At 40.0% G+C, this 22850-nt stretch overlaps 1 protein-coding gene across 1 annotated transcript in view; it reads right to left on the reverse strand.

Annotated features, from left to right (window-relative positions):
* Window positions 1-585: 585 nt before the first annotated feature.
* Window positions 586-22850, reverse strand: part of sik2b (salt-inducible kinase 2b) — a 37435-nt gene continuing 15170 nt past the window's right edge. The window contains exons 5-15 of the mRNA XM_081370293.1: window positions 20082-20206; window positions 19454-19577; window positions 14645-14865; window positions 14391-14543; window positions 14126-14284; window positions 9915-10146; window positions 9117-9401; window positions 8007-8167; window positions 5046-5156; window positions 3280-3371; window positions 586-3202 (exon numbers count right to left, since the gene is read on the reverse strand). Of these exons, the coding sequence (XP_081226419.1) occupies window positions 2647-3202; window positions 3280-3371; window positions 5046-5156; window positions 8007-8167; window positions 9117-9401; window positions 9915-10146; window positions 14126-14284; window positions 14391-14543; window positions 14645-14865; window positions 19454-19577; window positions 20082-20206 (2219 nt within the window). The 3' untranslated portion in view covers window positions 586-2646. The remainder of the gene's footprint in view (window positions 3203-3279; window positions 3372-5045; window positions 5157-8006; window positions 8168-9116; window positions 9402-9914; window positions 10147-14125; window positions 14285-14390; window positions 14544-14644; window positions 14866-19453; window positions 19578-20081; window positions 20207-22850) is intronic.

Raw genomic sequence — 22850 nt, forward strand, 5'->3', positions numbered from 1 at the left:
AAAAAAAAAATCGCACTTTTGAATTCATGGTATCTAACTTGAGCACAGCCTTTTTATAACAGTCATGCGTGCGAAGCCGAAAAGGCGCGTACGTTTGAGTTTCAAAATGTGCCGTTCACACACACAGCAGCAGCCGGAATAACCGTCTGCATGAACGAGTAACAGATGCGACTAAACTAATATCAAAGATGGCAACGTCTATAAAACAGTAAAGTCTTATGACATTTGGAGTCGCGCAGACCACGAAGGTGGCGGGAGCTCCGTTAGCAGTGACTGTGTCGAAAACCTTCAGATGACACAGCTCATATCTGTGACTGCGACTCTGCAAGTTACCGAAGCGTGAAAATCTGCTAGACACACACGCTTCTGTGCAGTATGACGCGACAAACGACAAGTCCAATGGTTCCGTTCACACAGCAGGACTTCGTTGAAATCCAGTTGTGAGTTCGGTTATATAATGCGGTTGTCACTCCGATAAATAACGAGCTGTGTGTGAATTGTATTCTGCTGTTGTGTAAACGAACAGCCCATAAGAATGTGATTTGTGATAGTGAAAATCCCACTAGGAAATAAAGACACAAAACGCTAGTTCAATAAACCTTTTTTAATCTTAACAGCACATTAGCTTATGTGTGGTCAACAACCATGTTGAAGGTAAATGTAGAATAGTAAGCTAGAATGTCCAAGGAATGGTGTTTGCCAGCAGGTGTGATTATGATATGGCAACACATTCACTAATCTGCTCTTTCTGAACTATTCATAAGAAATATTGCTATTAATACTTTTCAACGGCATATACTGATTGACAAAAAGAAAAGGAAAAAGCACATTTACGAAGCAGTCCAAGAAGCTCCAAACTCCACATGGTGGGGTTATACAGGAACATTTCTGAGGGGACTTTGGTTTTGTACCTTTGTAAAACCTGGGTCTACATATGTCCTGTAACAATACAAACAGAATCAAACTGAAAAACAAAGTTATTAAAGAATAATTCACCCAAAAAAAGAAAATCTGTCATTATTTACTCACCCTCGGGTCGTTCCAAACTCATTGGACCACTTTCATGATAGTTATATGTCCTTTTTGACGCTTGTGAAGTGTTTCACGGAAGAAAGTCAGCCATTCAAGTTTGGATCAAGTGAGTAGAGAGTAAATGCAGACAGAATGTTCATTTTAGGTGAACTATCCCTTTAAGATCTTAACTTAAAAGAACGAAGAAAAAGGCACACGGAACACTATCACATTACATATAAAATCTGTTGCATTTTGAAAGCACTTCCAAAGTTTCTAACCCCTATGTTACACAAAACAATAGCTAAGTCGCGCTCTCTCGGAATCCTTCTTTGAGAGAGCGCCGGCTCGCGGAGAGAAAGTTATTGGAAAGAGATGAATTTGTCTCTTATTTGACAAAACTAGCAGAGCAGATTCATCTTACCAATCTGCCGTCTCCTCAGCTACATTAACTTTAGCTTCCATGACAAAGTGCTCCAGTATATTATCTGCCTTAATGCGTGTTCTGTTAAAAGCCCCGAACCTTGCGATCAATTTGCGTCATGATCGTTCTCTGTAGAGGATCTGATATCTAGGTTTAGTCACAGACTGTCATTTCAAGTAGAACAGATTTACTAAGTGCTGCTAACAAAAACAATCTTTGTTTTGTCTGTCGTAAATGCAATGAATTGGCCGAACAATCCAGTGTCTTGTGAATAAACGTGAATGCTGATGTATTCTTTAGTGTAAAGGGGTAAATACCACCAAAATAATAACTGAAATCTCTAAATCATTAAAATGCATGCCGACATCACCCATGATGGTGATAATGTCACCTGACATACAACAGTCATGACTCATCCCTTCACAGTACACCAATTTGAGTGCAGATTCTGAAGAACTGCAATATTAGCAAACAAAATAACACTGTTGTGGTTTGAGGAGAACAGTTTGTTATTTTCAGGGCCTTTAGGATGAGCGTGAGGAGGAAATCCAGTGGAAAAAAAAAGAATCGAAAATCACAGCTTCATCCACAAGTATCTGTGGATTTGGACTTGAGCCGTTTAGAAGTTGAGAAACATCCGGTGGTAGCAGTTTTGGGTGGTGCAGTTCCTACTTATGGCTTCAATTTATTTTATTTTTTTCTCAGTTCTAAATGAATCAGTATATTGCTTCAATATTGCCATGTGTTTTAAACTAACATTGCACTTATCGAGTGTGCACGACTAGTCTTTCGTAATCAAAGTCAGACGCTTCGATTGTCTTTGTTCAGTACAAAACGTGTCAATATTTAGTTGTGCTGTCGATCAGGCTCTGTATTGCAGATCTAGGCTGTCTTTGTGCTACATATGGCGCGTAGCGAGCAGCTCCTATCCTGCGGTCAGCTTGGAGGCGACGAGGTGAGCCCCCAACGCAACTGGCCCGAACGCCATGCCATCCGGCACTCTATTGTGAGAGAGCAGCAGGTGGGACCACTGGAGAACGAGGAGGGAGGTAGGGAGGAGTTTCGTAAAGTATAAAGATCACAGCTCGCGTTCGCAACAACCTAAACGTCGAACGTACAAAACTCGATCCGTCCCTCTGACGTCATCTCATCCGTCAATTCATCCGTAGTGAGTCAGATATCAAGGTAATACTGGTTATTCGAGTCTCAGCCTAGTTCACCAGTACGAAACCGTGCTGGGGGTCCACGGTCTCCATCATTTCGCTGTCCAGAAATGGGTCGGCCAATGCCAACCCTTCGTACCCAGCCGCGCCGCCCTCCGCGGGTGGAGGCGGCTGCCCGGGATCAAGCGGATAGTCGTATTGCTCCGGGTACAGTGCTTCTCCTGAGAGGGAGTGGCTTGGATCGCAGGCCGAGTAGGTGTAGTTGAGGGGTTCGTGCTGTTGCGGCTGCAGCTGAGCGGAGAAGCTTTGTGGTAGAGGCTGCATCTGAGAGTAATGTCCCAGGTAGGGTTCATACGCTAGGGCTTCTGGGTTGGGCTCCATTAGGTGGCCAAGTGGCTGTGCATGTGCAAACGGAGGTGAGGTCTGGGGGTTCTGCGGCTGCTGATGTGCTGCTGCGATCAAACCCTGTGGCTGAGGTGGGGCTCCGGAGTCCTGGTGGCCCATGGTTGCACAGGGAGCGTAAGGGTCCTCCACAATATGCATCTGGTTAAAGTATGTCTGCATTTGAGTTTGTTTATGAAGATATAGACGTTTTTGTTGCAGCCTGCGTATCGAACAGAAGGGGTTTAATAGATGGATCACTTGCTTGACATCAAGAAAGACCGCAGTAAAGGGTATTACCTGTGTTCCTGCAGCTGCTGCTCCAGACTGCGAGGAGTTTCTTTGCAGAACATCTGACAACTGCTGGGGCTGTTGGCCATCAGTGTGGCTTTCTGTACAGAGATGCACAACATCAAGGATTGTGAAATGCAGAGCTCTAGCAATCTTTCAGCACTGCCATGAAAATCTTGAGAAATACTGCAGTGAACCTTTGGGGTTTTATCACTTTAATTGATAGAGATAGCAGAAAGAAGACAGGAAATGGAAAGAACAGAGAGCTAAGCACCAACAGCAGAGAAGTATTAAATAATATATTTCAACATCTTTGCAAATGTCAAGGCTTAATGCAAAACGTATTGGCCAAAGGTATTGTGTGGCTGCTTGCATGTTTTTATGTGGTTGCAAGCATGTTGGAATATATTTGCTAGGGGTGGGAATCTTTTGGTACCTCACGGTTAGATTCAAATCGATTTTTAATAAAATTTCGATATGTGCATAGATTTGATTGTTATTTACTGTTTTGTTTTACTTTTCTTATTTGACTGCGGTAGACAGTTTAATAGGTCTAGAAGGAAAAAATCCAACTGAATTTAGTTTTTCTTCCCATTTTAGTCAATCCAATATAAAACAAATGCCCTTTAAGCTGACTACAATCATTACAGTCTTCTGTAATAAAGCAAGGCAGGCAATTTTATTTTATTTCTTTATATTAAAAATAGGAACAAAGAAGCGAATTACAAACACGTTTTCCAGGTACAGTAGCATAGGTTACTACTTTGTCTTCACTGTATGAATTGTATGAATATAAATTGATTCATATTAAAGATGATTCAGTCAAAAGCAGTGAGTTTTTTTTTAAAGTTAACATTAATGAAACGGATGGCAACAGTTTATGAGGCTGCTGTCCCTTTAAGAATGAATGCACGGATCTAATATACTGTTACACATCCGATTTTCTCCCATTTGTCTTCGTTCGCGTAGGAAAAATAGAAATACACTCTGTTAACAGTGAATACTCCACAGTCCACACGATTTGCATTTTGACAATTATGTGTGTTGCTGTTAAAGAGAACTGAACGAGTCCTTGTTCGCGGCTTATTGTGATTAAAGGGATACTCCACTCTAAAATGAAAATTCTGTCATCATTTACTCACCCTCATGTTATTTCAAACCTGTATGAATTTCTTTCTTCTGCTGAACAGGAAGGAAGATATTTAGAAGAATGTCAGTAACCAGACAGTTTTTGGTACCATTGACTTCCATAGTAGGAAAAAAATATACTATGGAAGTCAATGGTACCAAAAAGTGTCTGGTTACTGACATTCTTCTAAATATCTTCCTTCCTGTTCAGCAGAAGAAAGAAATTCATACAGGTTTGAAACAACATGAGGGCGAGTAAATGATGACAGAATTTTCATTTTAGAGTGGAGTATCCCTTTAACGTCAATAACTTTAAGTAATTTTAAGTAGTACTGCGAAGTCAAAGAAGTGTAACACAATTTGTGAATCGATGCAAATCGATTTTTTAAATATATTAATCGATTTTTTCCCGCACCCCTAATATTTGCTATGGTATTCTGGATGGTTGCTAGCATCTTGCTATGTTGTTCATCCAGGTAAGACTGTCTGAGCAGTAGTAATATTTATGCTTGTCTTAACCTATCATTACTAAGCAACTATTGTAGACCATGAAGCCTCAGAAATGTGCTTTGTAAGTGTACACACATGTTAGATGGACTATTATGATCATTAGCTGGATGACGTTGGCAGAAATAAAGGTGCGTCACCTGTATTCTGTGAGAGAGGTACTGCGGCTCCAGACTCTGTCTCCTTGACAACAGTGCGGGGTGTGTTCCACCTGAGCATAGAGCCATGTCATGCTGGTGACCTCTTTCCTCCTGCACAAACCATACATACACAAAGAAAACATGTCAGCGCCTCGCTAGGTGGCCACATTGGCGGCTGTGCACTCAAATGCATAAATTCATTACTTGGTTATGAAAAGGCTGAATAGCTGTCCAGTGACCCAGAGGGAAAAACATGCCAATCTGCTCCAGTAGCTGATCCTACTCACAATGCCACATGCTTCTAATGGAAGATCATTTTTCACTGTTCTTTTTTCTACTATATTAGCTCACTAAAATGAACATGATTTAGAGCAGATTTTTTCTTGGACTTCATCTAGACACTGGTGCCTGCCCTGTGCGGTACCCCTACTAGTTATTCCCATAAGGGTTTATTCATTGATTCATACTAAATCTCTGTCTTCGGCTTGCATGGAGCAATGGGCACCAGCCACCAGCCTGTTACTCGACAATGGCCGCATTCAGCGGGCTTACCGGATGGACAGTAAACAACTGACAATTGGCTGCTTCTTCTCCAGTCATTACATAAGCGGGCTGTCTGTGTGTCAGTAGGGAGGTTAGAAGGGTAGAAGAGTTCAAGTAAGGGCGTTCTGGAACTTTTCAACCAAAGTAACTCGCAGTGCTTCTCGGAGTAATACATTTCACAATAATGTCTTAGAACCCTGGTTCACCTCAACCTGGGAATGTTGCAATTATTGCACCAGCATTAAGGCCTTCTCCCTGTTCACAAATTTTACTGAGCAAAGCTTCAAGCTACAGTATTGTGTGCAGGTCAAGCGTTATAACGCAACACTCATAGTTGAACTATTTCAACTGTGACCTATTTGCCACCGGTGGAATGCAGACAATGATTACTGAGGGTCTCTTAGTGAAAACAACATGGGGAAAAAAAAACATTAAAATATTATGAGGAAATAACTGTACGTACACACACACACACACATATATACTGCCCTGCCGCTGTTTGGATTTTAATAGGCAAATGCTTAAGAGTCTATGATTGGATCATTATAGCAGTGATTTTCACGTTTCTAGCATGTTTGGCAACAGTTCTTCTCTAAACCTAATTGATAAAGTGTGTAGCTTTTCATTTCTTAAGCAACCATGTAGGAAGACAGATCATGGCAATATTTCCAGGATGACAATGTCAACATTCATCAGGCTCAAATTGGGAAAGAATGGTTGGGAGGCAGCATGAAGAATCATTTTCACACATGAACTGATGCACAGATTGCTTGACTCTAGCATTTTCAGTACAAGACCTTGACCAAAAATGTATGCACCTCTTGATGGAAATAAATGTTGTGATGTTATTTCTATTCTATTCTTGTCATGATCTTGTATTGACAATGCAAGTGCACCAGTGTATCTTTTTTCTAAACAATACTAGAGGAGTATAAGATGTATAAATCAAATATACATGTAGAATTGTTTATTATTTAAATTTACATTGCATTTCAAGGTGCACATTTACATTCTTTTCAGTTCTTGCTTTCCCTGGGAATCAAACCCATTACCTTGGTGTTGCAATCACCAATGCTCTACTGTTTGAGCTACAGGAAAGTTGTATTTCTTGTTTAAAAACATATTGTGAATAATAATTTTGCCATAAATTTTGTCCAGTTTTGAAAACAGAATGAAACCGTAATATCATCTAATTTGGTAACTGTTAAAAAATATATTAATAACACAAGTTACTGTTAATTTTGATAGCCTTATTTTTTTGTTGTTGCAATTTTCTGCAGACCCCAGTTTGAAAACTTCTGCACGGGTCCTTCTGAATCGTAATGCCTGGTTCAGACTACAGGATTTTAGCCTGATTTTGGCACGATACATTTGACGTAGGGTGTTCTTAACAACAATGGGCGTCAGGACACAAGAATCCATCGTTTTATCTCGTATAGTGGACGACAACTTTTTCCGGTCTTCCAAGACCTCCTACGCTATAAATACCACCTGGCCAAAGCGACCATGGCTGTACCTGTGCGTTCGGTAGTAGTACACACATCAGCTGCTCGTGCTCATCACTTCTCTCAGCACAACATGTCTCAGTTCAGTGAAGAGTTACTGGAGTAACATATACTCCGGGATATTGGTTTATTTCGAGTCGGAGGGACTGTCCGAAAGCAAGTAGCTTTAGAAAACTGTGGATCAGCCCTGACTCAAGACGCAAACTGTTTTGAACGATTCAGTTTCGATTTGGTGAACTGGTTCGACACGTTCACTTAAAAGAACCGGTTCAAAAGAACGATTCTTTCACAAACCGGACATCACTACCGTTGCCTCGTCACAGAGCAATATAGGTTGGAGATGTGAGTTTGGTTGCTCAAACGCTCGAGTCCGTTTTCCAACTGTACGTTGGTTAAGAATGGAAAGGCTAGAATTTATTCACACATCTACTATTGAAGCAGAGGTGTTTCAGCAACCAGGTGAGTACTTTTATTTTTACTACTGGCTAAAAATAAAAATCGATATTTTACCAAAAGTTCTCTTTAGAGTATTTCATACTGTCCTCTTCGTGCAATCTAGAAACGTGTCAACTGTCATTCTTTGTTTTTGGGGCTTTTCTGATGACAAGACATCCACAGTCTATGTTCAAAACACAGTGCTTCTGTAGCCATTGTTTGTTTACGCTCACAACACATGTCAGTCGATAGTTCCTCAATCTCAATGACATTACACATGTTGTTAAAGACAGCAAGCAATAATTTGGTCGGGAAGCAAAAAAATGTTTTTTTGTCCACAATATGATATTAGGAGTCAAAATTGCATATCTGACACAATAATTATCGTGTAGTCTGAAACCAGCATTAGACATACTACAAAAACTATTTTAGGCTTGCTCAAATCTGTGCTTTCTAGTAGGTCCCCTGGTGGACTGACCTGTAGTGCAGGGTCCAATAAGCCATGTGGATGTGCCTGAGGGCTCAGCAGCCCCAGGGAAGGGGTTTCTCCAGAGCCCATCTGCTCATACACCTTATTTAGCTCCAGGATACCTTTGGTCCGTGCCAGATTCTGTAGGTGCTGTCTAAAGGCCACCAAGCCTACATGGAGAGAGGAGTAAGACTATGAATAATAGCACTGTTATTTCCAAATGATTTAGTGACCATCAGATGATATTCCACCCCCTGTGTCATCATGAATTCTTACATGGGAGTGTCAGAACAGAGGAAGTGACACACATTCCCTCAAGCCCACGCCACTTCTGCTTGCTCCTGTGTGGTTCTACCATGCCACCTCTATTAAAGTTGTTAATCAGTCTATTTCAGGAGAACATATGTGTAAATGCTTTATTCATCGTTCAAGTGCCCATTAAAATGCTGTTTAGTGGCTCTTGACTTCTCTGCAGCTAAACGGAAGAGGGTAGATGGGTTGAAAAAAGGGACTCAGGTTATTTTAGGGCTTCAAGTGATTAAGGGTAATTATTCAGGCCACAGGATGAGAGAACTCAATAGGACAGAGTTGGCCTAATCTTCAAAGCGTTCTCTGATTCACTCAATGAATCATCTGACGGGGGGGGGGGGGGGGGGGGAATTTAGAGGAGGAAAACAAGAGAGAAACAGGGAGAGTGTGTGAAAAGAACAACAAGTGCGAGAGAAGACAAGGAAGAGCATGTACCACAGTGGGGTTCAGATGTCTGAGACCACTTGTAAAAACTTGTGCACTTTTTTAAATTATTTTATATTTTATTATTTTTTTATTTTATGTAATAGAAATGACATCGTCAGCATAACAAATTTGAGTGTCACATGATCCTTCAGAAGTCATTCTAATATGCTGATTTGATGCTTTCTTTCAGGATTCTCCGATGAATAGAAAGTTTAAAAGAACAGCATTTTTTTGAAAAAGTTTTTTTTTGTAACAATATAAAATTATAAAATCAATTGAATGTCTTTGTTGAATAAATATATTAATAAAAAAATAAAAAATAAATATTTTTGTCCCTAAACTTTTGTGTATTTATTCTCATGGAGAGCACAGGATGCTGCTCACCTTGAGTGAGTGAGGTGTCTGACGCCCTGCGGCCCTCGCGGAAGCTGATGGGAGAGCGGTTGTGTGTCTCTCTCCTCTGGGTGCTCAGCGCTTGCATGGTGGGGTTAGCGGGACGAGCGCTAATGAAGGGCGGAGTCAGGCGGGTGACGGGTGTGTTTGCCAGCACCACCTCGTTAAGAGAGGGCGCATCCTCCAGCAGACTGAAGTCACTGTGCACAGAGCCCATGTCATACTCTGTGTCCACGCTACCCAGAGAGGGGTTATGACCCATGCTGAACAGTTTACCTGGGTAAAGAGAATGAGATGACACTCATTTAAAAATTTAAAGTCCCCCTGTGGTGAAAATCAAACTTTTAATGTTGTTTATATGTCTATGTGGTGTTTTAATATGCTTTAAGACAAACCATGTGCAAATTCATAAGTCAACACCATTGCTGAGTATTTTCTCCTTAAAACTGCAGTGAACCAAAGACAGTCTCAAAAACGCGGTCTGAAATCGCTGGGGTTTCTGACGTCACAAACTACCTTGTAACCAATCACGTCAACGCGTGGATCTCTGAGCTGGTGTGAGTGAGTGGAGGCGGGGCTAATTTGCATATTCATAGAACCGCGTTTACTAAATGAGGCAAGGGTGTAGTTACATTCGAGTTTTAAGGGATACAATTATTGACTACAGGGGGACAGTTTTGAAATAGTAGATTATTGTGAATTCATTGTCATTTTTATTCATATTGATTTATTGACAATGAAGTGGGGTTTGAACCTACAACTATTTGGTTACCCCTAAGCCACACCCACCTCCACTGGTCACAATTCCTGGCTGGTTGGTGACCTCAGACAGCGTGTGTCTGCGCTGACCAAAGCGGGCCGTCTGATAGGCGTTGAAGACATGGGTATGATCATCCTCAGTGTCCAGCTCCTCCGTCTCGATGCCCTCGTCTATAGACATCTCCATCATGTTGCTGGGAGACGAGGCGCTGGATTTGCGAACGGCCACGGGGGGCAAGGGGTCCAGCATGCAGCCGTTGACCTGGAAAACAATGTAAAGATCTCTAAATAAAATGTGGCGAGTATTTGAATGATGATACTGTGCTTTAGGAAATTCCCACCGCCATGTTCCAACATCTAACGCCTGGTACACATTGTACGATTTTGGGCTGGCCCAGCTGAAAGATGACCAATCGTGGTGATTTCTGTGATCGTGGCTCCTAAACGGTGGTCCTACATCGTACAGTGACGATGTTGCTACCAAAGATTGCCTGCGATCATTTTCTGACACTGTCAGAAATTAAGCATGATCATCTCACAGTGTGTTTGCAGCTGCGACCTACATCTACTGACTAGCCAATAAAAATGCAACATGAAATGGTGTATTGATCATGGCGCTGAAACTTAAAACTACTTGCATCAAGCTTCATTTGCAAAATTGACATGCCAAGTTGTTCTCTTTTCCCTAGCCATGACCGTGTCCTTATTCTCCTCTTTCGCTTCCTCCTCTTTTTTCCACCAAACATAAAAACAATTGCCAAAGTGCAATTCATCTGGCTCAATTTGTTTACCACAGGTGCACGCTGATGATGTTTTATTCTTCTATACTAACTTGTGTCATAGCCTACAATTCAATAGGTGTCATCATTGTACAGTCTACATACATGCCGTACCCAAGTTTTATTACATCCATGTCATATAATGTGAAATCACACAGTCTGTAGCAGGCATTATGGAAAGCCTTCCCTGAAGATTTGATATTGCAAATCTTTTTTTACTAACTTTTTTTTTATGAAAAATAAAATGTAAACTGTGAAATATATTAAGCCACACTGTGAGTCATAAAGTTGTCTCTTTATTACTCTGAAGTGTAGTATATTCAACACTAAACCGACTTGAGCTGAATTAATGACACTATTATCTTGCTATAGCTGTTTTACAGCAGAATTTGAATCTCATATTTGATTAAATTTGCATTATTAGTTATTTTATATCCCTGTTTATTACTGTAAAGCTGCTTTGAAACCATTTTTATTGTATCAAGCGCTATAAAAATAAAGGTGACTTGATTAGTATATATGCAATTTATATATTTTCTTTAAAATATTTGGGAGATGACAACTTTTCAGGATGTTTCTTTCTATTACTTTGCATGAACTCTCACTTACACTGGTGTTGTAGATAAGACATTTCACCCACATGCCTCGCAGCACTGTATTTCCCGTAAACTAGTTCTAATCTCCCATCAGCCCTAACAAGTTACCCACAGTCCTGAGGCACATTTCCACTCAGTCAGCACCATGCACATGTACTTTTACGTGCTGTACGATGACAGGCAGAACTTGATGAACACATTCCCTACTGATTTGGGGACTGAGCGAGAGTAAACAAAAGCTCTGCAGTCTCTCCCTTTTTGCCTCTTTTTATTGCTCCCTCTCTTTCACTCCAGCATTTCGTTCAAACGAATGAGTGAGCTGAAGAGGAGGGGGTGGAAGTCTGGAATGCAGGGACAGGAAGTGTGTTTTGGCTGAGAGGGCCGTCAGAGCCTCATGCAGACAGAGTACACTGAGAGAGACATGCCATCAAACACACACACACACACACACTCGACCAACATGGATCATCTGGATGAGTTGAGTTTCCTGCAGCATGCTGGGCCAGGAATGCTGTTATCCCAACACACGGTTAAAGAACAGCCACAGATCCTCTCTTTATTCTTTTGCATTTCAGCCCATCTTTGTGCCTGGCCCCTCTGTTATTCACACACAAACAGTGTGATCATTCGGACTCTGAACAAATTATGTAATCCCAGCCGTCCCCTCCCCACCAGTGGTCGTGTTGTAATCTCTGAGATCAAGCTTCAGATTTGATGATCTTGTTCAGGAGAGAGTGCCACAATTCCCCCTCTGATCTTTAAGGGGCCGTGTGTCATTTTTTCAATGCTAAAATATTGAATTCTATCTCATGTGGAGAAAGTGGAGACTACTATAAATAAGCCATTTGTAGGTTGATTTCTCCAAAAAGTGTTAACACAATCGCTGTTTTATCTCCAGTAGTAAGTTTGGGTGGGGGCTATCTGCTTGTTCAGCCAATGGCACACAGGAACATGTTTAAGGAAACCTGTGTGGAAACATACATTATTTTATGCAATTATGTTTTGTAATCTTTCAACCACACAATGTTGAAAAACGACTTCTGTTTTTTGCTGATGTCACAAAAAGTTCTCCCATCCATCCTCCAATCATATGGAGTCACAAAGATTTTTTTATGACCTGAACAATTCTTGAACAGGGGTTATATCATTGACTAAAACTGAAACCATAAAAAAATGAATTACTTGAAACAAGAATGTTACCTGCAATAAAATACAATAAAACATAAAAAACCAACCTTATTTCCAAGGCAAAAATTCTCATGTTCATTTAGTTTAACTTAAAGTAACAAAATAACTTAAAACAAAATAAACTAAAACTAATAAATAAAAAGGAATAAAACCTATAAAATAAAAACAAAAACAAAATTTAAACAAACACAATGTTAAAGAGAGGAATTAGCTAATGCAATGTTCAGTATGAAAGCCATGAACGCTCAATTACTCCACATTTCCGAAGATGGTAAAATACCGAAACGCACAAAGCCAGACATTCTGTGGTGCGCAAGTGTATGAGAGTGAAAGAAAGAGAGATAAAAAAAAAAGAGTGGAATGACTAAGCCGGAGCGAATGGACAGCTGTCACGTCCAATGTGTGTCACTGCCAGAGACGTCTACAGTCTGACCCGCTTATGTAAGCCAAACAGCTGTGGACGGCCTCAAGGGGAAACACTCACAGTGTACGTCTCACCTCACCTCACCATCAGATACATAAAGACAAAAATGACTAAGGCCACTAAAAACCTTCAAAGTAAACAGCTTTTCCCTCATCGACACAAAATGTAATAAAAACAGTGCACGAGTGAGTGAAAGAAGAGTCTTTGAGAGAGCAAATTACTCCTCCTCAAAGAGACAGATAAAAATGAAGGTAGCGTAACTAGGTCTCGAGTGAGCAAAGTAGATACGAGTGGCAGAGCTGGCCCGCTCCTGTGCTGTTATTCCTGTTCTGTATGCCAAGCTGGCAGCCGATCTGGCCGTCTGTCAGGATGGTTCTGAACAAAAGGCTCCTCGGGGAGCGGGCGTGATGAGAAGGCCTGAGCAAACAGCCAGGCCCACTGCCTGACCTTGGAAGGACTAACGTTGCTTAACAGCAATGTAGGGAAGGAGTGTAAGAGCACTCAGCGTGCAGCAGTCAGATTCAACTCTGTAACAACAGCTGTTTGTATCAGCGTCTCAACAACTCTGCACATCAATGTAGAAAGAATGTCTCAGAAGAATGGGCTTATGGGAGATTTAGTTAAAATGCATATATAGTAGACATAGAGATCTATCTAGATCTATCTAGGATGAATTCAGGTTGATTGGGTCACTTTTCTCCAGTCATCTCAATGGCAAAAAGTGTGCCAATCTATCTTATAATATACCCTGAATCATAATCACACTGTGTTCTTACATGATGGAGTTTGGGTCCACCTTGCCACTGTCACCTCTGGTTTGCTTAGTTGGGGACACTTAGTATTCAACAATGTTATTGATCTTATTGTTTTGACTGTATTGACGCTGCTGTATGAGAAGTGAACAGAGCTGGACGATGACATCACTGTTTTCTGCAGAACTGCTTTGTAGATGAAATGAACTAATTTAATAATTGATGATCTTTACAATGGAACTGAATCAACACTGAACTGACATCAGGTGAACAACAGCCGAAATACATCATTTTCCTGTTGTCACTGTAAAGCTGCTTTGAAATAATCTGCATTATATAAAGTTCTATATAAATAAAGGTGACTAGATCTACCTCTAGCTACCTACCTACCTATTTTAAACATTTGCTACGCTTAAGTGAAAACTCAATGCCTAAACAAGCAACAGAGAGAAACACAAGATTCTTCCCCTAAAACTGAACATCTAATCCATTTCTCACTCACTTTGGGAGTCCCAACCTCCTCCTCCATGAGGCTGTGCTCAGTAGCACAGGTGGAATGTGGGAATGTGAAGGAGTCCGCAGAAGCTTGAGGAATAGCTGGCGATCGCAGGAGACGCATGTTCTGAGGCAGGAGGCTCACCTGAGGAGCAGCGCTGCTTGCCTGAGGTGCAGAGAAAAAGATCCAGACACAGTCAACAGCTTGGCCAACATCATACTTGCACTGCTGTTAACATTTTAATTTTTAGAGGCAATTTGAAGAGTTTTACCTTGACGACGGTCTGCTCTGCAATCGTACTGGGACGTCTCTGGCGGGCGTCGAGTCGGGGCTCAACTGGGAAACTGCAGCGGTGGGCCTTTAGCCTCTCAACCAGCAAGTAGTAGATAGCAGCAAAATGATTGTAACTCTTATTCTGAAGAGACTGTAGAACATATGAAGAAATGATTAAAAAGAAGGGCCATTAGTCAAGCTTGTATGAACATTAACGCAATTTCATTTCTTAAAATCAGTGTAATTTCTCACCTCTACAGTCTTGTGCTGGTCGATGCCCAGGCTGTGCATCAACCTGAGCACCTGTTCACTGTATTCTCCCACACCAGCCTCTCCCTCCGCAGTCTGCTGATATAACATCGGCCGCTGCACAGGCACCTCCATCACCATCCACTTGTGCTCCTTTATTTGTCCTATAGACAGGCGTTTAGAGGGGTCTAACACCAACATCCGCCTGATCAGATGCTCACAGTCTGCACATAAGAGAGGAAAAGAAAAAGATAAACATGACACGTCCTGTACCCAAGAATTGATGGGGAACTTTTTTTTAAATAAAGTTTGGGGTCAGGGTTAGGGTGAGATTAATACTATAATAAAAACGCATTTGAATGATCAAAAGTGACAGTGATTGTGATAGTGTTACAAAAGATTTATATTTAAAAGAAATGCTTTTCTTTTTGACGTTCTTTCATAAAAGATAAATATGACACGAACAGTGGTGTATGTTGGAGGGGAAAGAGTCTTGGTGGAAGAACTGTTTATTCTGATAACAGTTATAAGTAAATTATTAGTATCATTGGTCAAGTATTATCATAATTGTGGGAGCAGCAAGAAAGTTCTGTGCTTGTCTCAGCAGTGAGAACAGCAGCTCTGTACAATCTCAACCTGAAAAGGTCACAGTGTGTTTGCTTCACAGTAAACACTGCTGCATCTGAGACATACACTCAGCAATGGTGACAGCCTGTACCCTCCACTGCTTAGGACAAGATTTGTCTACAGTCCCTGCTGAAAACTGCCCAACAAATGCTGCACTGTCAGACCAACACAAACCTTAATTACATTATCTCATCCGAGAATGCACAAGGTCTTCTGTCTGTCCCTGTGTCCTTGACTACTGACCACGTCTGACTCAGCTGGGCTGAATGAAACTGACGTGACAGGGCTGGTGGTAAGGCGGCCGTGCTTAATGCTCCTGTTGCTCATTGCTGACTATTTTTTTTCGAGACTTGTTCATCCTGTTAATCTGTCACATTTATGGTTGCTGGAGAGCCTGTGAGACACGAGAGCAAACAGAGGGAGTCGCACGGCTACAGTAACACTCCTTGTGCTAAAACACAGTGGGATGTCCGCTTGCTGGAAACATCCTCCTCCTGACGGCTCCCTCACTTCAGCAGGGGGAAATCACAGAATCTTATTAATATATTCATGTAGAAATCATAAGCATAAATACAACTGTGAAGAACTCCGGCTATACCTTGATTTTAGGATGAATGGTTACTGATATTAATACATTTTTAAATCACTGCTTGCTTTAAAGACAAAACTTAAGACAAATTTTATGAATTAAAAATTAAAATTCGGTCATCATTTACTTGGGAACCGGGACTGTCTAGCACCAAAAAGCATCCTTAAAGTAGCACTAAACAGCAAGTTTTCTGAAACTAAACAATGGCTTTGTGGAAGGAATAGACAAAATTTAAGTTTTTATTCACTGAAAATCTCAACAGATTATTGTGAGAAAGGGAAATTCACATTAATTTGGCTATGCCTGGCTCCAGAACAAGACATCTACAAAGAATAGTTTTATATCACACCATAGGCCCCCGCCTACTGGCGTTCAGTCACTTAAAGGTAGGGTAGGCAATTTCGGAGAGGCTAGCAATAGCAAGCTAGCTTTGAAAGCATAAGATCCCACCCTCCCTTCAGAGCGCTTTCTAAAGCCATGCCTCCTTCAAAACACATGAACACACCCTGCCAGAACAGCAAAGAGAGAGAGACGGCGTTAAATTGCCTCATGTCTCAAAGTACATAACATTACAATAATAATGACCGTAAACAACTTAGAGCTCTGACTTGTACCACCTGACTGCTACAGATTCATTTTGGCATTGATAGTGTTGCCTCAGAAATGCATAATTCCGAGTCCGAGGACGTGTACAGCTCCAAGTACGAATGTCACAGGTTGCTATCTCATAACTACGGTTATGACATAGTGTGAACGCAGCATAAGCTCGTTTGTTATTGCTTTAATTTTAGTTATTAATATTAACCCTGGAGTAAATTCAAAGACGTATCAAAACTAAGGCTAGATCAAATTTATTAATGCCAAGTCAGCACAGAAGATTATTTTCAAGGCAATTACAAGGAAGAATAAAAAAAAAAAAAAAAAAAAAAAAAATGTAACGCGGTATGTTGTTCAGGGAAGGAGGCGGGAAACGGCAAACATTTAAACACTTTAATCATACCAAAACAAAACGAAAGTAAAAGCGTCAGCCCCTCACGGACGACTGCCGCACACACATAAATAAAAAATAAAGTCTCTCTCGTCCTTCACTGTCGTTGCTCCATTTATGCTTCTGTAGCTCTTTCGTGAGAGATTTGAGGCTGGTGTGGTGCACAGGTGACAGTTGTTATTAATCACGCCACCGGCCTCGCGCCAGTCTCTCACGGCTCTCGGCCCCGCCCTTCTTGCCACAAATAATAATAATCTTAATAAAAAAAATAATTTAAAAGACTTTTTCAAATGTACTTGTGATAGAAATTCTAAAATTCTCTCTAGTGACACCTCACTAAACACATTCTCCTAATTTATAGTAAAAGTATCTTCCTCAATCATACTTTTATTTCACCTCAAAGTATCAAAGGGCAGAGAACTTGTCCTACATGTCCTAGAAGATAATGCCATTACTGTGCAAGTTCCTGAATGTTCCATCTCATCTTGAGTTCTCATTAAAGCTACCAGGATAATTCTGGAAAAGTACTTTTCCTTCACTGAGAAATAAGCCAAAGTTCCCTGTATAGCACACCAGGCTCTCATAATCTTTCCCAACTGTGTGTGTGCTGTGTTCACTGTGTGACGTAGTGTGAAGCATGTAGTGTGTGCAAGCAGTCTTGGCTGAGAGCAGACTGAGGTGGGGTGAAATCCTGTGTGATGAGAGCATTTGAAAACAAAATGTAAAGGAAACCCACACACTGTTCTCATTTTGGGGAGTAACAGTTTCACTTGGGGACCCGTAAGGACATGAGTTTTGGGCTAACATTCTCAACGTGGCTTAATTGTTTAAATGTCTTGAACAAAGTCAACTGACCCCCTACTACCGGCCCCCCTCCCCCCAAATCAGGGGCCATCCTGGCAAGACCGGTAGGTTAACATGTGTTCGCTCTTCCTCGGGTTACCTGATCCGTGCTTAATCACAGTGAGCAAAGCTTTTGAAAAATGAACAAATGTGACATTATGACTCTTTATGGCGTCAAAAGCGGATCACCCCTCCCTCTCTCAGAGTCTGGCATGAACTGGCTCACTGCCATCAGGATAGTCTGAACTATCTTGCATCTCAACCTTTGCCCCATCACTTTATCTATCTCTTTTCTTGCTCTCCTTTCCTTTTTCTCAAATACAATCCTGCCCTTCACGGCTTGCGTTATTCTGCCTAAAAAAAAAAAAAGAGTGGAGCGAACGCTGGCTGCTTTGATTTTACTCTGCGTAGGACAACAAATCAGGTTTAAGGAAGCCCTGTATAACTAGATGGCTTTCTGGGTCACCTGACCCTGATTGGAATGCGTTGATAAAGAAGCATTTAGCAAGTGGGCTAATTTAGCTAGCATGTTCTTGCGATGCATTTCCAAAGTACTATTTAATAATTGACACACTATTAAAAAAAAATAAAAATATAACAAAAAAAATCTAATAAACTTGTCAGTAGGTATGCCTGATAATCAGTACCATATATTATTAGTGATATTAAAGAATTTGTTTAATAGATTTATTAATTGCTAATTTACCATATTTTTACAAAAACTTTTTACACTACTATTCAAAAGTTTTTGGTGAATAGGATTTTTTTGTTTTAAAGAAATAAATACTTTTATTCAGCAAGGACACATTAAATTGATCAAAAGTGGGAGCAAAGACATTTCTAATAATACAAAAGACTTCAAAATAAATGCTGTTCATCCAACTTTCTATTTCCCAAAAAATGAAAAACGTATCACAAATGAATCAAAATTCATTCGTTTTCCACAAAAATATTAAGAAGCACAACTGTTTTCAACATTGATAATAATAATAATAATTTCTTGAGCACCAAATCAGCATATTAGAATGATTTCTGAAGGATCACGTGACACTGAAGACTGGAGTAATGATGCAGAAAATTCAGCTTTGCCATCACAGGAATAAATTACATTTTAAAATACACTCAAATAGAAAACAGTTATTTTTAATTGTAATAATATTTCACAATAACTGCAAATAAATGCAGCTTTCGTGAGCATAAAAGACTTCTTTCAAAAACATTAATCAATCTTGCCCAACCCAAACTTCTGAAAGGTAGTGTAGATGACCTTTTTTGGCATTGTCTAACATTCACTTAAATTTGACTTTTAAAAACACAAAAAATGTAATAACACTGTTAAATGTAATTTAGCAAATCTCAAAATGAATATACACATTATAATGTTGTGAATGTGATGCCTAAATTCACTTGTAACATTTAACATTTATTGGATATATTTGGACAAAAACAGCAATTATTTGGTTTATTGGTATAGACCAGAATTGTAATATCAGTGCAACCCTACCAGTCAACCTCACTAATAGTCTATTCGGTTACATGATGACTAGTTTACAAGTTGACCCTCATAACTAATTTCAAAGGGATATGTTCCATTGCTCAATGTCTCTGAGCAGTTAGAGCCATTCTTCTTTATCCAGTCCAGACACACACAAACTGTAGCCAAGCACTTATGGAATGTTTTAATTGTTTGAAAGAAGAAAAAAAACAGCAACTGCCGCCAGAAAACCTCTCCTGGTGGACTTCGTGCACTAGGAGAACGTCTCACCTTCTGTCATGAAGTAAGGGATACGGAAACGGCCCTCCAGAACACGCTGCCGCAGGACGGGGAGAGAGGGCCCATCGAAGGGCAGGGCACCACACACCAGCACGTACAGAACCACCCCCATACTCTGCAGGAACACACACACACAGCGTCAGCTCAATGGTGAAAAACAAGATCATAATGTGCAAATGTACAGGTGGCATGTGGCATCACTTACTTCCCCTCATGTAGTTGCAAACCTGTATGACTTTCTATTTCATGGAACACAAAGTGAGACGTTCAACAGGAGGTACGTGCTGCTCTTTTCTCATTGTATGTGAAAATTTCACCTTATTAAAAAGTCATATGGGTTTGGAAACGACTTGAAGGTGAGTAAATGACTTCCAATTTTTGGGTGAACTCTTCCTTAAAGGCAGTAAAAAGCGAGCAAGAGAGATTTCACATGATCTGATCTCTATCTCTCTCACACGAACTGCAGGGTGTTTGGTTTACGCTTTGACGTCAGTCGAGTTCTCAAAGGTTGAATAGGTGGTAACACAAACAACTGTCAGCTGACTTACTAATCATTTACTGTCAAACACACTGCAGTGTGAACGTGCACGGATACATTGGAAGTGCAGAGAGGCATTACCCAGATGTCTAGCTGAGGTCCCTCATACTGCTGTCCCTCAAACACCTCTGGGGCTGCATATGGAGGACTCCCACACCATGTGGCCAGGGGCTTTCCAGACTGGAAGAAATTTCCAAAGCCAAAATCTGCAAAAACGATAAAAAAAGAAAAAAAAGAAAAGAGAACTGAAATGAGAATGAAACTGACAGGCTTGACTATGCCTGTGCTCAATATTGATTGTACAATCAAGGTTCCCACACCAAGTGACCGTTGAACTTTTCCAGTTAATCATGACTGGTGTGTTTAAAAAGCATTTAATAGAGACTCAAAAAAAAAAAAATCACTAAAAGGAGATATTTCTAGCTGATTTTCTAACTTAGTGAAAAAATGTTGTAAAATATTATTACAATTTAAAATAGCTGTTTTCTATTTTAATATATTTTAAAATGTAAATTATTCCTGTGATGGCAAAGCTGAATTTTCAGCAGCCATTACTCTCGTTAGTGTCAAATTAATAGAAATGTATTTATTTGAAAGAAAAATAAAATAGATATAATATAATATAATATAATATAATATAATATAATATAATATAATATAATATAATATAATATAATATAATATAATATAATATAATATAATATAATATAATATAATATATAGTTTCATGACTGGTAAGATGTTAATGGCGGTTAAATGTTCTCATTCTATCCGCTTTTGGCAAGTGTGGAAAAAGGTGAATAATGGATCCTGTAAGTGTGTGGATCAGTTGTCATCAATTGTCAAGAGTTGAGAAATATAATATCCTTCCAACTGCATACCATAATTTCTGTGCAAAATCAGTTTACTGATGAACCAGAGGTGCAATGTTTGCTTTAAAATTACCCATGCCTCTGACAATACAGACACTGTAAAAACATCCTTCTCCAATATCCTAAGCCAAAAACACATTTCCTCCAGACATCCTCAAAGCTCACAGAATTATGCTTTTGCAGCCCACTTCTTTCTACTTTGATGACTAATATTAGTGTTGTACTTACTGAGAGGCCATTACAAAAAAAAAAAATCATTCCCACACAGACTTTGCTGTTAAGAGTGTAATTTGCCTGTAGTACAGTCAGACAGCATTTTTATATATATCTTTCAGATCCCATTAAATCAAAAATAGAGTTTTGTGACTTAGCCCATGTGTGTTATGTATGAGATCATCTAGATACAAGTGAAAATTAGATAAAATTTAGTCTTCCTCTTCTGAGAAACAGAGCAAAAATACAGATGACTAATTCTGCACTACACAGATTTTTGTCCAATCAAATGCCATCTAGAAAGGCCATCTATATCAGTTTCTCTAATACCGCCTGTAACTGACTAGAAAACAGTGAATTATGTTCATGGCTGTGACATAACTAATACGTAGTGCCTATTTTGTAAAAGGGACAGCCCTTTAAAATGTTTCATCTGAACTTCCTGTTTCAATAGGAAATACATCAACACAAAAACTGAACTCAAACATTGTCTTGATGAAAGTAATAAAACATGATTCTGTGACTTGATTTACACTCTGCCTAACAAGCTGTAACAGCTTGTATTTTAATATAAAAAAAACAAGCTGTTAATGACCAGAAAAATCAGACTGCATTACATAAGGTCACTTAAAATTTCAAAGCGACTAAGTTGACATTATACCACACTATGTCTACCGAAAAATTTGTATAACATTCAAATTGGACAACATTCAATGAAGGAACAGAAGGATGCTAAGCCAACACACAGGCTGAGCAGCATCTGTAACAGGGCTTAGTGGATCATGCCGTGCAAACCCTGAAGACGGAAACCGTCATCACCCCCTCACCCTTGCTTTCATGGGCTGGAAAAGCTTTACAAAGTGCTCTGAGATTCTTCTGCCAGAAATCGAAGACAGTGGTGCGAGATGGCCAAATATGGCTTCAAATATGGCTCTAAGACAAACCTGAGTAAGTTGTTTATAAGCTCAAATAAGCTTATAAACAGATCTAACTTAAAACAGGGGGGAAAAAACAATCATAATTGTATCATGATAATTTCACCCTGAATTACTAAATCCACTCTTATAATTATCCAACACAGCACAAATTTTCTTAATATACGTGTATGTTTGTGTGTGTGTGTGTGTGTGTGTGTGTGTGTGTGTGTGTGTGTGTGTGTATATATATATTACAAATAATTGTATTAATTATATAACCTTACATGTATACAAATTTAAACATTTTACTGTGTAGGATGTCAGATCATCTGATTTCATTTAAATTCCAGTGAGTATTGAGAGTTTGTCTATAATCTGAGCTTCAGGGACCTCATAAAATGAAAATGTGAACCTTAAGGAGAGATAAAAAGCAGCCGGGGTTACATTACACTGTGACTGTGATGTAAGAAGCCTGTATGATGAGTCCATATCAGTTGAGCTGACCCACTTCATGAGTTGAATGCTGAGCAGGAGGAATTGACGTCAATGCTCTAGGCAGTACAGCGGCAGACATTGCAGGAGTGAGCCTCAACATTCAATACAGGAATCACTCAATATCATCCGGCCCCAGAGCTTAACTCCTGCAGCTTGGAAAACAGTGGCTAGTGCCATATTTACAGGCAGGCAGACCTGATCTTTTTGTTACTTTAAATAAAAGCTTTTATTGAGGTCAATAGCTCTGGCTCTCATAATTTCGTTATGCGGTGGACATGCGTAACACACTGTGCATTGGATTTGTGCTGGAGGTTGGTTGCGTAAAGATCTCTGGGGATCCAATCCTAACCATT

This window comes from Scardinius erythrophthalmus, assembly GCF_964197995.2.
Source record: "Scardinius erythrophthalmus genome assembly, chromosome: 7".
NCBI lineage: Eukaryota > Metazoa > Chordata > Actinopteri > Cypriniformes > Leuciscidae > Scardinius > Scardinius erythrophthalmus.